Genomic DNA, 16,863 nt, shown 5'->3' with positions numbered 1-16,863 from the left:
TCTTTGTCCATTCTCAAACGTTTGCTGAGCTCCTCTGGGGCGAGATCTGGGGCAAGGTCTTGGGGACTCAGCAGCAGGTGGACCAGCAGGCCTCTGCTGCCTTCTCCTTGGGTCCACACTCCTTTGGCTACTGTGACTTCCCTTCCATCTGGACCCTCTCAGCATGGGCTCCACAGCGGCCTCTTCAGCAGTGCCCCAACAGGGTTTCCTTCCTTTGCTCTCTGACCTACAAAGAACCGTCCTCCCCAAAGAGAGGAACCCAAATTGCTGACTATTGCCCCCCTGCCCTGTCTAAGAGGTTCCTGGGCTCTACACTGCCTGCCAAGGTAGGGACTCTTCTGTCTGAGGTCATGTTCCTCCATGGCGTGACCCCTGCCCTCTGCTACAGTTGTGTGTCCCAGTCCTTTCAGGTTGTCTCTACCAAAAGCAGGTTCTGCAAGACATCCTCCTTCACCTTCTCTCTGCCTAGACCACCCTCCCCTGCCTCCCCACACACCTAATCCCATGCATCCTTTAAGGCACATGTTGACAAGACACTTACACAGTGCCCCCGAACACTTGTCCTTGCCAACAAGCTGGGTGTCCTCTCACATCCCTACCCCTGGCTTCCATGTATCACTTTGTACTGCTGACTGCAGTTCTCTCTCCTAATAGGCAGGGGGCGGCCTCACAGGAAAGGGACTGGGCCTCATTCGGGAGAGTATGATCCAGAGAAGTTACCTGACAAACATTTACTGAGGGAATAAAACACATCAGCCCCTCCTCACAAGTTTTATAAATCACAACCGAGGTAGGACTGTGATTCAGCAATCAACTTAGGGACACAGGATCCCCTATTTTAAAACGATTTACCTTGCTGGCCCAAGAAGTAAACCCAACTTTACCTCCAGAGCACTTTTCACAGTGGTTTACAAATAAGACGATTTTGCAGGGGGAAAGATTCCAAGAAGAAACATATTCTCCCTTTCTGTGTGCAATATGTCACCTCACCTTCTGCCTGTTTGCTTTGCTTGCAGTAGCTTCCAGATCCGTGTCTTCATCTGAGGCCACACTGTCATAGTCTGGCTGGTCATTGTCTTGACTCTCAACACTGTGCTGGTTATTGATTGTTTTCAGTATAAGCTCCACATTGTCTATCAATAGAAGCAAATAACTTTTCTTCAGGCTTAAAAAAACCTTTTTCCCCTAAAATCCACTGGGAGGAGTTTTGGGTTTAGCCATTTAAAGACTAAAAGAAAATGACAGAAATCCCAATGTTACAGTCACACTAATGTAAACATCACAGGGCAAGTTATCAACCAGACAGAGGGCCTACCGTCAACTGCACAGAGGCATTTCAGCGTCTCTCTGGGTCACTCACCAAATCTGGGCAAATTAATTAGGTGGTTTATGAAAGTGCTGCTCAGACTGAGGAGGCAGGTTCCTGAGTTTCTCATCATTCCAGGAGACAGAGTGTAGTTCCAAATCAGGGAACTAAAGTTGTAACTAATACAAAATTAACCGTGATTCAACTGTAACTGTAACTTGTTTACAAGGTAATGTCACTGTAAGGACACTGTTAAAATGGAGCCTGGAAACTTGCTGCTCAAAGAACAGGCTCGCTGGCATTTAGTCCTGACTGCCAGAGAGAACTGAGAAAACAGAACAACCCAGTGGACAGACACACGTGCACACCAGGGAGGTATGGTCTACAGGGGAGCAGGGAAGATTCCATAGGCTCTAACACATTTTGAATAAAAGATTTCACAAATTATCCAAGTCTCTTCCAACTTCTCTGAGGCAACTAACTCAAGGTGACCTCTGATTTCCAACAGGAATTTTAATTTTTCAAATTTATATTTAAAATGGATATATCATCTGAATTACAGAAGTAATACTCAATACAGAAAATCTGAGGTATGCCTGGGTGGCCCAGTTAGTTAAGCATCTGCCTTTGGCTTGGGTCATGATCCCAGGGTCCTAGGATCAAGTCTGGGATCTGGCTCCTTGCTCAGCGGGGAGCCTGCTTCTCCCTCTGCCTGTTGCTCCTCCTGCTTGTGCTCTCTCCCTCTCTTTCTGATAAATAAATAAATAAAATCTTAAAAAAAAAAAAAAGGAAAGAAAGAAAAGAAAATTTGAAGCTAGTGGTAATCAATCATAGCTGTTGATTTATTTTGGTCTATATCTTTCCGGTCTTTTCCTAAACACATAAAGAGTCCATTTCATCACTTGTAGTTGATATGGTCCCTAAAGGTGTGAAGACTGAATTAGCAAATCTTGAACCACTGTTCCAAGAGGACATACAGGGGTAGGTTCCTGCCAGCCTTTGCTCATGTTTTTGTCCACTGATCAATATGGAACCTTACTTTATGTGTGTTTCTGCTTACACACCATTTTTAATTTTCAAATTTTTTCTCTTTTTAAAAAATTTTATTTATTTATTTAATTCACAGAGAGAGACAGTGAGAGAGGGAACACAAGCAGACAAATTGGGAGAGGGAGAAGAAGGCTTCCCACTGAGCAGGGAGCCCAATGTGGGACTGGATCCCAGGACCCTTGGATCATGACCTGAGCTGAAGGCAGATGCTTAAGGACTGAGCAACCCAGGCACCCCAATTATACATTTTTAAAAAACATTTATTTAGGGGCTCCTGGGTGGCTCAGTGGGTTAAGCCTCTGTCTTTGGCTTGGGTCATAATCTCAGGGTCCTGGGATTGAACCCCCGCATGGAGGAAGCCTGCTTTCCCCTCCCCCTCTGCCTGACTCTCTGCCTACTTGTGATCTCTGTCTGTCAAATAAATAAAATCTTTTTTAAAAAACCCCCAAAACAAAAAAACATTTATTTATTTGAGAGATAGAGTGACAGAGCACGAGTAGGGGAGGGGCAGAGGGAGAGAATTTTTCATGCAAACTCCATACTGAGTTTGGAGGCTCCCATGGGGCTCAATCCCACAACCTATGAAATCACAACCTAAGGGGTGCCTGGGTGGCTCAGTCGGCTAAGCGTCTGCCTTCAGCTCAGATCACAATCCCAGGGTTCCTGGGATCAAGCCCTGCATCAGGCTCCTTGGTCGGCAGGGAGCCTGCTTCCCTCTCTTTGCTACTCCCCCAACTTCTGTTCATGTTCTTTCTGGTAAATAAATAAATAAAACCTTAAAAAAAAATCATGACCTGAGCCAAAACCAAGAGTCAGACGCCCAACTGACTGAGCCACTCAGGCGTCCCTGTTCAGACACCTTTAATATACACTGTTGATTCATTAACAGTGAACTCACAGCCAAGAGCACTAAAACCCATGTTTGAATGAAACTTATCTAACAGGTATTTTCTCCATAAGGCACATCACAGCTTTCTTGTGCTAAGGAGCCCCAGACAGCACTATGAAACTATGCTTGGGGGCCATTTTAAACAGCAGAATCATCAACAAAAAGCAGAAAAATGTAAAATGTGGTACTAAGCAGACCTAAAAAGGCAAGTGGTACCTAAAAATGTGTACCAAATGTGGTACTAAGCAGACCTAAAAAGTATGACAGTTGAGACAAAAAGACATACAAATGTTTTGTTCAATTTTAACGTACGTGAGTTTTGGGCAACTCAATTTTTTTGCCTCTCTGCACATGTCCGTAAGTTGCTATGAAAGTGCTGATTTCAAAGTTACAGATAAGTTTTAGTAGATGAATTTGCAAATATGCGATCTGAAATAATGAGGATTATGTATTTACACAGTACTTAATGCAGTGTATTTACTTGTACATATGTATGTGTATAAATGTTTTCCTTACAAAATGGGGATTACATTAAATACTTAAAAAAAGACTAATCTCGGGGCGCCTGGGTGGCTCAGTGGGTTAAGCCGCTGCCTTCGGCTCAGGTCATGATCTCAGGGTCCTGGGATCGAGTCCCGCATCGGGCTCTCTGCTCAGCAGGGAGCCTGCTTCCTTCTCTCTCTCTCTCTCTGCCTGCCTCTCAGTGTACTTGTAATTTCTCTCTGTCAAATAAATAAATAAAATCTTTAAAAAAAAAAAAAAAAAAAAAAAAAAAAAAAAAAGACTAATCTATTCCTTTATGTTGTGTCATTATATATTCTTTGGGGGGGAAAATGTCTGCATTATTCAAATATATAATTCTATTATTTGTTTCTAATGTTTTCAAAAAAGTACTATATATTCTCATAACATCTCTGATTATTTCCCCTCAAATAAGTAGAAATAGTAATATCAAATCAAAGAGTATATATATTTTGAGATTTCAAATTTATGTATCACTGCACCTTCACCAAAATTTAGTAGATTTTCTTAGAATTTGCTTATTCCTGGTTGAGCCAGTAAAATCAAAAACAAACTAATATCAGTTAATGAACTGAAACCTTAATTTTTATGGTATGTATTTCTTCTGTTTAATGTTTTATAATTAAAATGTATTACTTCTATAATTAGAAAAAAACCAAGAAGTATATAGTAATAGAAATGGAGAAGAGTGTGTTCTTAAGCGCAGAGCTAGGATGTGGAGCTACTAAGCTAGACTCAACAGGGCATCTTGGAAATAGGGCTCGGTGCTCTCTACATAAACTACAATAATTCTTACTCTAGACATATAAAGTTTATAGTAACAAATTTTATTATTTAGCGCTCAATTCTGTTTGTAACCAATAACAGGTGAGCTGAAGTATCAATCAAGAAGGTTGATTTTTCTTCTGCCCTTTAATAAGACCTAAGTCAGACTTTTAGGTTAATTTCAGGATGCAATTTTATAGGGAAGATAGGTGATCTAAGAGGAAAAAACATATTGGACAAATTTGAATAGCAGTTAACAACCCTGAAATATTTATAGTTTCTCAGGGCTCAAAAGGGTAAACTTTTCATGATAATTGTTTTAGTTAATTTATAATTCTAAATTTAATACTTGTGTCAAGTTTAGAAGGCCAAAGAATCAAATTTTAGCAGCTCGAAACAGTTACCTTTTGAACCAGAAAGAGGACTGCCTTGCTGTCTCCTCTTGGCGTCACTGAGAATGTCGATGACCAGTGTGGCAAACTCATGGGCGTTAAACCGAGCGAGTTTCTGTCTGCCCTGAGAGAGGAAATAATTGGAAATATTCCCAAATGTGAAAACATACACGTGGATATTCACATAAAACCAATCACATTGTTAGACTTGAGTAAGACTCCCAAGCAAAGACTTCCAAGCATGATCAAAGTATCACCGCAGTCTAGGGGAGGCACACACATCAACATTTTCCTTGCAAACAGGGCAGAACCATCTACACAAGAGAACTAAATAATACCGTGTGCATTTATTTTTGTGAACAAAACCAAAATATTTCTACCTGATGCTTTTTTCCCCATTATCAATGCAGTTTTGAAGTAGGCCCAGTAATGAATTACTGATTTGGAAGAAAATTCAAAATTTCAAGATAAAGTTATAGCCTAGATGCTGGAACTTCATCATTATATATAGCAGTTAACCAATAAAAATTAAAAGTCCTTCCCAATTTTCTCCTCCTGACAGAGGCTTAGGCTGTTTTCAATGCTCTATTATTTTATACAGTGCTTTGATGAAAATCACTATGCATAAATCTTTATTTTTATTTTACTAGCATACATTCCCAAATAAGGATTATGTATGGGAAACGATGGACTTAATTTTGAGACTTCTAAAATCAGTTAACAAATCAGTTTTCTGAAGTCTACAGCAATGGAAACTCTTATCTGTAGCGTAAGAAAGCCCATTTTCCTATATCTTTACCAGCCTGGAGTAGTTGATTGATGAAATTTTAATGAATGCCTTTAGGCTGCTTTCTTAGATCACTAGTTAGGTTAAACATTTTTTTTTTTTTTTTTAAAGAGGTTAAACATTTCTTCACATTTGTAAACCACTTATATTTCTTCTGTGAATTATTTTATATTCTTTTCTAGTCTTCAATTTACATTTATTGCTTTTCTTACCAATTTCTTGAGTTGTGTGTGTGTGTGTGTGTGTGTGTGTGTGTGTGTGTAAAAGATATTAACTTTAATCAATCAAAAAATTAAAAACACCTAGCCTCGGAAAATTAAATACCACATCAGCCCTTCCCAAAATACCACCACTGGTTACTTCTCAGACTCGGCCACTTGCCTGGTTCCGTGTTGAAGAGTACTCGGGATTGACTGGAAGGAAGGGGACGACAGTTGTCTCGGTTACCAGGGTGCTGTGGTTTTGCGTGGCAAGCCAGACTAGCCAGAGGAAAGAGCCAGAGACAGAATCTTATCACCACAAGTGTGCCACTGCTTCTCTGAGAGCCACAGCTCGGGCATCACGAGGGAAACTAGGGGAAGAACACTCCAAAACCAACATACACAAAAGTAAATGTCGACAACATGCAACAACAGGACAGTAGAAGTACCACCCATCAACAACAGAAGCTTGTAAGAGAAAGCCACACTTTCAGTCACCTGCATCGGTCTCTCGCCTGTCAACTTCATCATACACATCCATGGCAAGTTCTTCAAACAAATGATTACTTAGCTGCAAGTGAAAAAAAAAAAATAACCAGGAACACAAGGGACAAGGATTAACACTGGGAGAATGAGTGGGCACTGTGACTTATTCACTCTTTAATCTCCAATGTCTTATCCAAAGCCAGTGCTTAGTAAATACCCACTGTCAAACAGACAATAACATTTCCAGAATAGTACAGATCCTCTAGAAATATCTGCCTCCCACAGCAGCCTCACTTCTTTGTGACAAGCAGACAGGGGTGTGCTATAAAGGAGGGCAGAGTCATCTGAAATGCAGGGTCCAGTTCTTGACTCTCTGACCCTTTAAAGTCCCCTCTTTTGCTCTTGAGCATTTGTCGGTGCCCACAGATAGAAAGGATCCTAAACCCATGGTGGGACAGAGATGCCAAAACATGCCACTACAGAAACCATCATCCAGTCTTCAGTAAGCCACTTTGCTATATTCTTCAGGAAGCAGGCCTCCAATCCCGGAAAGTACTCAGCACCCCCCACAAATGGCAGCCTGTCTAATCAGCGTGCCGTGCAGTGTCAGCCAACAGAATAGTCTCCACGCCAGCAGGCAGCCACTGGGATGGGAAGGACAGCTGGGTCTTCCTCAGTCCAGTTGAGGCTAAGCCTCCACCAGGATGGCTCCAGCTCTCTGCAGTTTTCCTCATAAAACACATCCTTATGGTTGGTGGCTGTCACTTTTTTTTTTTTTTTTTTAAGATTTATTTATTTATTTGACAGAGAGAGATCACAAGTAGGCTGAGAGGCAGGCAGAGAGAGAGAGAGGAGGAAGCAGGCTCCCCGCTGAGCAGAGAGCCCGATGTGGGACTCGATCCCAGGACCCTGAGATCATGACCTGAGCCGAAGGCAGCGGCTTAACCCACTGAGCCACCCAGGTGCCCCGGTGGCTGTCACTTTTTAGTTGACACTGAATCTTATTCCTTACTGCGTTCCTTATGTCCACCCACAGTACCTGGCCCTGAGATGGGGCCCAGTAAATATCCAGTCACACAGTGACCAGAAGGTATTTTATGTGGCAATTTAAAAGGCTGGCTAAACAGACCTCATAGGAGCTTGTTAAAATGGGTAGACTGTTGGGTGAGAGAAGCAGGATATACAATCTTATAATTAAGATTCAGCTTCCATTTAAAAAAAATGACATGCAGGGGCGCCTGGGTGGCTCAGTGGGTTGAGGCCTCTGCCTTCGGCTCAGGTCATGATCCCAGGGTCCTGGGATCGAGCCCCACGTTGGGCTCTGCTCAGCGGGGAGCCTGCTTCCTCCTCTCTCTCTGCCTACTTGTCTCTGTCTGTCAAATAAATAAATAAATCTTAAAAAAAAATGACATGCATATAAAATAAGAATCAGAATATATCAAAATATTGAGCCTGAGTCCATTAAGAATATAGTGAGTGAAGAGGATTCCCCCTGTCCATTTTCCACATTTTCTCTTGTGTGCTAAATTTATATTTATAGTTGAAAATAAACTCTGAGAGCCTTTTGCTGGATAAAGTAATGAGGGACTGGGAACTTGAACTTGCCTCTTAAATATCCAGTCTCTTCCCAATAAGGGGCTACAAGCTAAGGTTATTATTACTCAGTAACTACAACAGCAAGACTGAAGGCTTACATCCCAGGCACTGTGCTACTATCATCACATTAATACTCATGACACCTCTATTAAGACAGGAACTATTATCCTACTTTACAGACAGGAGACTGAGCACAGAAGTTAGGAGCTTGCTTGAAGTCACAAAGCCAGCAAGTGATAGACACGAGATCCAGTTTAAGTCTCTCCAATGTTAACACTTACTAATTTAAGAAACATATTAGACTTCTATTTCTCTCAGCTGGAGAGAGGGAGATATTTTAGGATAAACACTGCAGTGGCACTGGTCCAGCTGTCCCCCGTGAGGGGGAGACCATGGGGTGGGGTCAACAAGTAATAACAGCAGTCCATCCTCACGGAGCATTTCAGATCTGTAGCCACTGATTGATCATTAGCTCCCTTTCCAGGAGAGGATGCCAAGACACGGAGAGGTTAAGGAGCTTGTCAGAGATGAGCTCTGTACCTGACCAGTCTGAGCCAGAGCCTGAGTTCTTGAGAGCTATACTCAACTTTGTTCCACATATTTATCTAGTGCCTGCCACATGTTGGAGATATGACCGACCTAACCCCAACTTTTGTGCAGCTCTCTCAGCATAGCAAATGTAGGTCAGTCAAAGGGAGCTGGAGTATTACCAATAATGTTTGTATTATTTAAAATAAAAATTGGCTTATATACTCTAATTAAAAGGAAATGAGACTATTTAGTGCTATCTGATTCCAAAGCTTGTCATCTTAATCACCCTACCATGATCTCCTAAATTTGAGAAACGTGGTAAAACACAGACACACATAACCACAGATACAGAACACAGAGACACCAAATTGCATAAAATACATTTATTTCATAACACAGTTAAATACTAGTAATGATAAATTCATTTTATGTAATATTTAGTACTTAATATTATATGAAGTGTTAGTAAAGGGTCTTCTGTGAAAAGAGGAACAAAGAGAAAGTCATACATTAGGGGAGAGGCAATTTCAGAGTCAGGCTTGGGGAAACTCCCTTCTACACTAGGTGGTCAGATTTCAGCTACTTGAATGACAAAAGGGCTGGAAGCCCGGAAAGCAGAACACTGCAGAAAGAGAAGATTCCCAAAGAGGATCTGAAGGTGGTCTCGGAGAGTGTTAACCCAAAATGGAATAAATACATTCACACATGTGTACATGCATGCACACACGCAGGAGGAACCAGATGGAAACCAGGGCAAAAACTGAATGGTGGGCACTGGATGATGCCCTTCAAGGTCATGACAAGAAGTTAAGAATCTTGGTTCTGATCCAGAGAGCTATGAGAACAGCCCAAGGCAGGCAATCTGGTGCTTGAGGCAGCGGGGAAGCACCCTGGTGAGGCCTCATCTGTGGGGATCAAACTAAGAGGAAGCTGCCCAGAGAAGCTGATCTGTTGGGCCCCTGACTGAGGCAGGCTGGGAAGAGGGACGCAGACGGAAGGGAGGCTCGGCCCTGCAGAACTGGGCAAGCTCTGAGCATGCAGTTGGGGAAGGACCACCAGCCCTTGAAAACAAACACTTAAAAAGCTCTGCTGAACACCGTGGGCTCTGCAAGACAGTGACGATGGTGGCCCAATCGCAAATAGTGGCCAAGTGGATCTGCGGCACTCACAACTCCAACGTCAGCTCCTGCCTTTCCCTAGCGTCCTAGGTGGCTACCGGAAGGCATCCCTAAAAGTGTGTCCTACTCTTGAGAGAAACTAGGGAACTCTCAGGAGAACTAGGGTACTCTCAGGAGAAACAACTCCCTAACACCAAAGGCACAGTCTTCACTTTCAGAATGACAGAGAAAACGCCATTACCTGATGCAGAGCCGATAAATCAGATCTACTAAACTTAAGAGTACGTCCTGTCTCTTCTTTAAGTACTTAATGTTCTGCTTCGGATTTTATAACATCCCAGAGGAGGAAACAAAGTCATTTGTTGCAGCAGGTAATGAGCTGAGGACAGTTATCAGCAGGATGCATGGTTTCCCACACTGAACTTCACTAGGAAACAGAGATACTCACGGACTGAAGTTTCTTCTTAGCAGCTTTTGCCAATTCAGACAAATCCAGGCTGCTAAGAAAATGTACAGAACTAATAAGCAAATAAATAAAAAACATTTTTATGAGTTCTATAGAACATTAAGATAGGCAAGGCATCAAGACATTAAGTAACAGTTCAGGGACACGGTCAGGACCAAAAATTCTAAGCCCATTAGAGTTAGCAAGAAAACTTTGAGCGTAAGAATTTGTAACTCCTTTTAGAAAAATCAAAGTCACGCAACATGGTACAGATAAAATTAATCACTGAATAACTAGTAGACAAGAATTACTGATGATTCGTCCCCAGGCCCTTTATGTGAGAAGTCTCAATTCTTGAAGTATCAAAAAAAGCATGACAGAAGGAAATATGAAAGGGCAGAATGTGAAAAACCAGAGTGGCAAGATTACATGTGGAATAACAGCTAACTGTTTCATAAACTCTTGACAGTGTTTGTGCAAAGGTAATTGGATAAATAAGGATTTCAAGTTCATTCCTGCAGCTGTGAACTTTGCTAACCTCACAGACCAGGGGTTGGCAGATTATGGCTCATTTCTTTGTTCAGCCCAGGAGCTATGCATGGTTTTTACATTTTTAAGTGGTTTGGGGGAAAAAGCCCCAAAGAAGAAGAAAAATATTTCCTAAAGCAGGAAAAATTATATGGCATTCACATTTCAGTGTCCAGAAAGAGTATTTTCTTGCAACTGATTTGCCCTTCATTTACCTAATGTCCACAGATGCTTTCGTCTACAACTGGCAGAGTTGAGTAGTTGTGACAGAGACTGTATGGCCCACAAAACCTAAAATATCTACTATCTAGCCCTTAAAAAATTTGCCAATCCCTGTTATAGACAAAGAATATCCTCTCTTATAATATAGAAATATTCTGTGATACAACCTATCGACACGATATACCATCACAACTAGCTAAAACTGTGACAATATCCCTAACTCCAATTTTACTAGTATGTCTGTTACTTGTACTCTTTCAAACTTAAGTTTTACATGGTGGTTTACTTACAGCCGTCTTATTTCCAAATTGTATAGCCGTAAAAGAGAAAAATGTATGGGCTTTGTTAAATACAAAGTATAATACACTTAAACACTATACAACCAAGGAAATAATAGTGACAGATAAAACTGATTGGTATTTCAGTGGCCTTACCTGTCTGCCATTTGAGGTATTATAAAGTGCTGTCCATTTTTGTGATCTGAAACAGAAATCAAGCCAGAGTTTTGTTTATATAAATACTGGTAAGATCGATAAAGGAACACTACCATAATTTTCTTAATTTACGTCTTGCCATCAGCAGTTTCTCATAACTATGAATTATTTGGGGAAGGGGCAGAAGTGTCAGACTGACTACGAACTGTCTAAGACCTGGCTAGTAGCAAGAATCATATTTCCATTTTCTTCAGGCACAAAGGTCCAGACATCATTAAGCAAAAAGGCTGTGCTCACACTAATCCTACACTTCATTTCATTCCCAGTATAACTGATGATCTTTAGTCATGGAGAAAACTTTTAGGGAGCCTAAACGAGCAGAGAGGGCTTTGGTCAGCTCTCCATGTGGGATGGAGAAGCACCCTTGGGCTTTGGTGGCTTACCCTCAAATTAATCAATTAGCATAAAACCATCAAGGCTGGGGCAGATGGTCTTGGCAGATCTGGGTGGGGCTTCCTTCTCCTACAACACTTACTGAGCCAGTCCTAACTTAGCTTCTGGAGGACACTGATCACATGTCAATGAATAAAAAGCCATTACAAACATTCAAATATAGGTTTTTGTGTAACATCAGTCTTTATTTCTCTGGGATAAATACCCAGGAATGGGAATGCTAGGTTATGTAGGTACTAGGTAAATGTGTATATAAGTTGGTAAGAAACTGCTAGACTTTTTGGCACAGTAGCTCTATCATTTTGTTTCGCAGCCAGCAATATAAAAGTTACAGTTGCTTCACATCTTCCCACTCATGTTGTCAGTTTCTTTGGCAGGTTTTAAAATTTTAGTCATTCTAATAGGTGTATAGTGGTGTCTTGTGCTTTTAATGTGCATTTCCCTAATAGCCAATGATGCTGAGCATCTCAAGTTCATGTGCTTATTTGGCATCTGGATATGGTCTTCGCCCAGTTTGTACTGGGTTGTTTGTTTTCTTTCTGTTGAGTTTTATATATTTAGGTATAAATATTCTGGACCCAAGTCTTTTGTTAGACATGTGATTTCTTAGTATTTTCTCCCAGTCTGTGGCCTGTCTTTTCACTCTTTCTTAACTGTAGCCTTTGCAGAGCAAAAGCTTCCAGTTTTTATGAAGTCCAATTTACCCATATTTTCTTTCATGGGTTGTGCCTTTGGTGTTACATGTAAACATTTTACAAAGTCCAAGATCATCAAGATTTTCTTCTGTTTTCTTTAGAAGTTTTATACTTTTAGGTTTTACATTTAGACCTACGATCCATTTTGAGTTACATCCTTTATGCCAGGTGGAAGGTACTGAAGTTTTTATTTCTGCATATAGATGACTAGTTGTTAGAACACCATATACTTAAAAGACTGTTCTTCCCCCGCTGAATTGTCTTTGCAATTCTCAAAAAATCGACTGAAAATATTTGTGTGGGTCTATTTCTGGATTCTCTCTACTGTTTAACTGACTTGTATGTCTTGTCTCTCCTCCATAACCACGGTCTTGAGTTCAGCAGAGCTTTACAGCACAAGTTAAAATTGGGAGGTGTGATTCTGCCCACATTCTTTTGCAAAAATGGTCCCATTCTAGTTCCTCTGCTTTTCTGTGTAAATTTCAGAATTGGCACATCTATGTCCACAAGAAAATCCTTGAATTGCATTAATTTTACAAATCAATTTGTAGAGAATTGACACATTACTATTCTAACTCATAAACACAGTTCTCTCTCCACTGATTCAGATCTTCCTTGATTTCTTTCAGTAGCATTTGCTAGTTTTCAGCATGCAGAGCCCATGAATATTTTGTCAGATTTATAGCTAAGCATCTAATTTGGAGCTATTATAAATGGTATTGTTTTTCTAGCTTGTTTCTAATTGTTCACTGCTAATCTATAGAAATATGATTGATGTTTCATTATTTCCCTTATATTCTGCAACCATGCTAAATTCATTTATTTGTTCTAAGAACGCTATTGTAGATTCCTTGGGATTTTCTACATAGAAGCCATCTTATTTATGACCAGCTGTATCTCTTCCATTTCAATCTGTATGCCTTATATTCTGGGGGATTTCCAGTGTCATGATGAATAGGAATGGTGGGAGTGGACGTCCTGGCCTTGTTTCTGATATTTGAACAAAAGCATTCAATCTTTCATCATTGAGGATGATGTTAGCTGTGGGTTTCTATAGTTTTTTTTTTTTTTAAGATTTTGTCAGAGAGAGGCGGAGAGAGCACAAGCAAGGAGAGTGGCAGGCAGAGGGAGAGGGAGAAGGTGGCTCCCTGCTGAGCAAGAACCACCCACCCCACCCCCATGCAGGGCTCAATCCCAGAACTCTGGGATCATGAACTGAGCCAAAGGCAAATGCTTAACTGACTGAGCCACCCAGTCATCCCTCTACAGATACTCTTTATCCGCTTGAAGAAGTCCCTTCTATTCCAAGTTTGCTAAGTTTTTTCTTATCATGAAGGAATACTGAATTTTATTAAATTCTTCTTCTGCGGGGCGCCTGGGTGGCTCAGTGGGTTAAAGCCTCTGACTTCAGCTCAGGTCATGATCTCAGGGTCCTGGGATCAAGCCCCGCATTGAGCTCTCTGCTCAGTGGGGAGCCTGCTTCCTCCTCTCTCTCTGCCTGCTTCTCTGCCTACTTGTGATCTCTGTCTGTAAAGTGAATGGATAAAATCTTTAAAAAAAAAAATTCTTCTTCTGCATCAACTGATAAGATTGATGGTTTCCTTCTCCTATTCTGTTAATATGATAAAATCATATTGATTTTTAAATATTTAGTTTTGGCATCCAAAAATTGTACTTGGTTACGATATATATGATATATATATAGACTCAATCTGTTAACATTTTGTTGAGGATTTTGGTGTCTATGTTCACAAGGGCTTTTTTTTTTTGTGCTATCTCTGCTGGGTTTGGTGTTAAGGTAATGGTAGCCTCATAAAATGAGTTCAGAATGTTCCCTGCCTTTTTCTTTTCTAAATATCATGTAGAACTGATGTTATTTCTTCTTCAAATGTTTGGTAGAATAGTCTCATTTTATGTGCAGAACTTGGGAGTGTGAATTCCTAACACTTAAAAATGTCCACTAAGAATCATAATTGCAAAGCTAGCAAATCACATGAGTCATAAAACCTATCTGTTGATGGGGCGCCTGGGTGGCTCAGTGGGTTAATCCTCCACCTTCAGCTCAGGATGTGATTTCAGGGTCTTGGGACCCAGTCTCGCATAGGGCTCTCCGTAGGGAGCCTGCTTCCCCCTCCCCCCCCCTCCCCCGCCTGCCTCTCTTCCTACTTGTGATCTCTGTAGAATAAATATCTTTCAAAACAAAACAAAACAAACCTCTCTGCTGAATTGCTACATGGCAATATCATTTCAACTTGTTCACAGTACTTACCAGTGAAGTCATGTGGGTTGGGGTTTTCTTTAATGGAATGTTTTAAAGTATAGATTAAAATTCCTTAAAATTTAAGATTATGCATTTACCTCTTTCTTCTTGGGTAGGTGGTCAGTAGTTAGTGGCTTTCAAGGAACTGGTTCATTTTATCTAAGTTGTCTAATTTGTGTGCATTGTATTATTTATAATATGGCTAGACATTTATTCATTTTTTTTTTTTCCAAAATCAGTGTTTGGTTTCACTGATTTCTCTCTACTGTTTTCCTTTTTCAATTTCATTGATTCCTGCTCTTATCTTTGTTATTTCCTACCTTCTGCTTACTTGGGGTTTATTTTACTCATCTTTTTGGATGAGTAAGCAGTAAGAAGCTCACAGTTTCTTTTTTTTTTTGAAACTCATAGTTTCTTATGGTGTAACCTTAGCTGGAGAATTTGAGGGCTTTCTTGTGTTCTAATGCAAGAATTTAATACTATAAAATTTCCTCTAAGAATTGCTTTAGCTGCATCTCATAATTCATTCATTTGAAAATATTTTCCAGGGGCGCCTGGGTGGCTCAGTGGGTTAAGCCTCTGCCTTCAGCTCAGGTCATGATCCCAGGGTTCTGGGATCGAGCCCCGCATCGGGCTTTCTGCTTTGCAGGGAGCCTGCTTCCTCCTCTCTCTGCCTGCCTCTCTGCCTACTTGTGATCTCTGTCTGTCAAATAAATAAATAAAATCTTTAAAAAAAAAAAAATTTTCCAATTTTCCTTGAGATTTCCTCTTAGACCCATGGATTATTTAGAACTGTGTTAATTTCCAAACATCTGGGAATTTTCCAGTTAGTTTTACTACTTTTTAGTACCTTAATTCCATTATGGTTAGAGAATATACTCTTTAAGATTTTAATTCTTTTAGATTGGTTAAGCTTTGTTTTATAACCCAGGATATGGTCTAATTGGTGAATGTTCAACATGTACTTAAAAGGAGTGTGTATTCTGACAATGTTGGATAGAGCACACAACAAATGTCAACTACATACAGTTGCCTGACGATTTGGTTTCAGTTTGCTATCTTTGCTGATTTTCTTCTTTTAAATTTCATTATATTTGTTTTTTATTTTTAAGTGGTCTCCATCCCTACTGTGAAGCTTGAACTCACAACTCTGAGATTAAGAGTCACATGCTTTACCAACTGCACCAGCCAAGTGCCCCATATCCTTGCTGATTCCCATCTACCAGTTCCATCTATTACTAAATGAAGGCTGCTGAATATCCAAGAATTGGGGATTTGACCTTTTCTCCTTTTAGTTCTATCAAAATTTGCTTCATGTATTTTGAAACCCTGTTGCTAGGTGTGTACACATTTAGAATTGTTACATCTCCTTGGAAAACTGTTATCTCTATCCCTGCTAAATTTCTTTGCCCTGAAAGTCTACTTTGTTTTTGTTTTTTTTTAAGATTTTATTTATTTATCTGTCAGAGAGAGAAAGTGAGTGCACAAGCAGGTGGAACAGCAGAGGGAGAAGGAGAAGCAGGCTCCCTGCTGAGCAGGGAGCCCGACATGGGACCGGATCCCAGGACCCTGAGACCACGACCCAAGTTGAAGGCAGACGCTTGACTGAGCCAGCCAGGTGTCCCTACTTTGTTTGGTATTAATATAAACTCTTTAGCTTTCTTTTACTGTGTTCCCAGGATATATCTTTTTATACCTTTCTGTTTTTAACTAACTTCCATCATTATATTTAAAGTAGGTTTCTTTTTTTTTTTTTTTTTTTAAAGATTTTATTTATTTGACGAGATCACATGTAGTCAGAGAGGCAGGTAGAGAGAGAGGGAAAGCAGGCTCCCTGTTGAGCAGAGAGCCCAATGCGGGGCTCGATCCCAGGACCTCAAGATCATGACCTGAGCCGAAGGCAGAGGCTTAACCCACTGAGCCACCCAGGCGCCCCTTAAAGTAGGTTTCTTATAGAGAGCATATAGTTATTAGAGCTCATTTTTTATTTTAAATCCATTATGACAATCTCTGCTTTCTATTTGGTACATTTATGTCATTAACATAACATTTAATGTAATTATTAATATGTTTGGATTTAAGTCTAGAATTTTTGTTTAGTTTCTGTTTGGGCCTCAGGTTTTTGTTCCTCTTTCTCTCCTTTTTTCTCTTTTCTGGAATGTTTTGAAGTCTCTTTTGTTATTT

At 40.4% G+C, this 16,863-nt stretch overlaps 1 protein-coding gene across 16 annotated transcripts in view; it reads right to left on the bottom strand.

Annotated features, from left to right (window-relative positions):
• GIT2 (GIT ArfGAP 2) overlaps positions 1-16,863 on the bottom strand; it is a 51,656-nt gene that overhangs the window by 20,199 nt on the left and 14,594 nt on the right. For 9 of the 16 annotated variants that reach the window (XM_032311168.1, XM_032311159.1, XM_032311163.1 and 6 more), the window contains 7 exons: positions 11,272-11,317; positions 11,128-11,133; positions 10,091-10,139; positions 6,410-6,482; positions 6,093-6,190; positions 4,937-5,048; positions 991-1,133 (listed from right to left, as the gene is read on the bottom strand). In XM_032311168.1, coding sequence (XP_032167059.1) covers positions 991-1,133; positions 4,937-5,048; positions 6,093-6,190; positions 6,410-6,482; positions 10,091-10,139; positions 11,128-11,133; positions 11,272-11,317 — 527 coding nt within the window. Of the gene's footprint in view, positions 1-990; positions 1,134-4,936; positions 5,049-6,092; positions 6,191-6,409; positions 6,483-10,090; positions 10,143-11,127; positions 11,134-11,271; positions 11,318-16,863 lie in introns of all 16 variants that reach the window. The other 7 variants (XM_032311160.1, XM_032311165.1, XM_032311173.1 and 4 more) reach the window with 2 other exon arrangements.

Source organism: Mustela erminea, chromosome 13 (assembly GCF_009829155.1).
Source record: "Mustela erminea isolate mMusErm1 chromosome 13, mMusErm1.Pri, whole genome shotgun sequence".
Taxonomy (NCBI): domain Eukaryota; kingdom Metazoa; phylum Chordata; class Mammalia; order Carnivora; family Mustelidae; genus Mustela; species Mustela erminea.
This window is presented reverse-complemented; position numbering and strand designations above follow the sequence as displayed.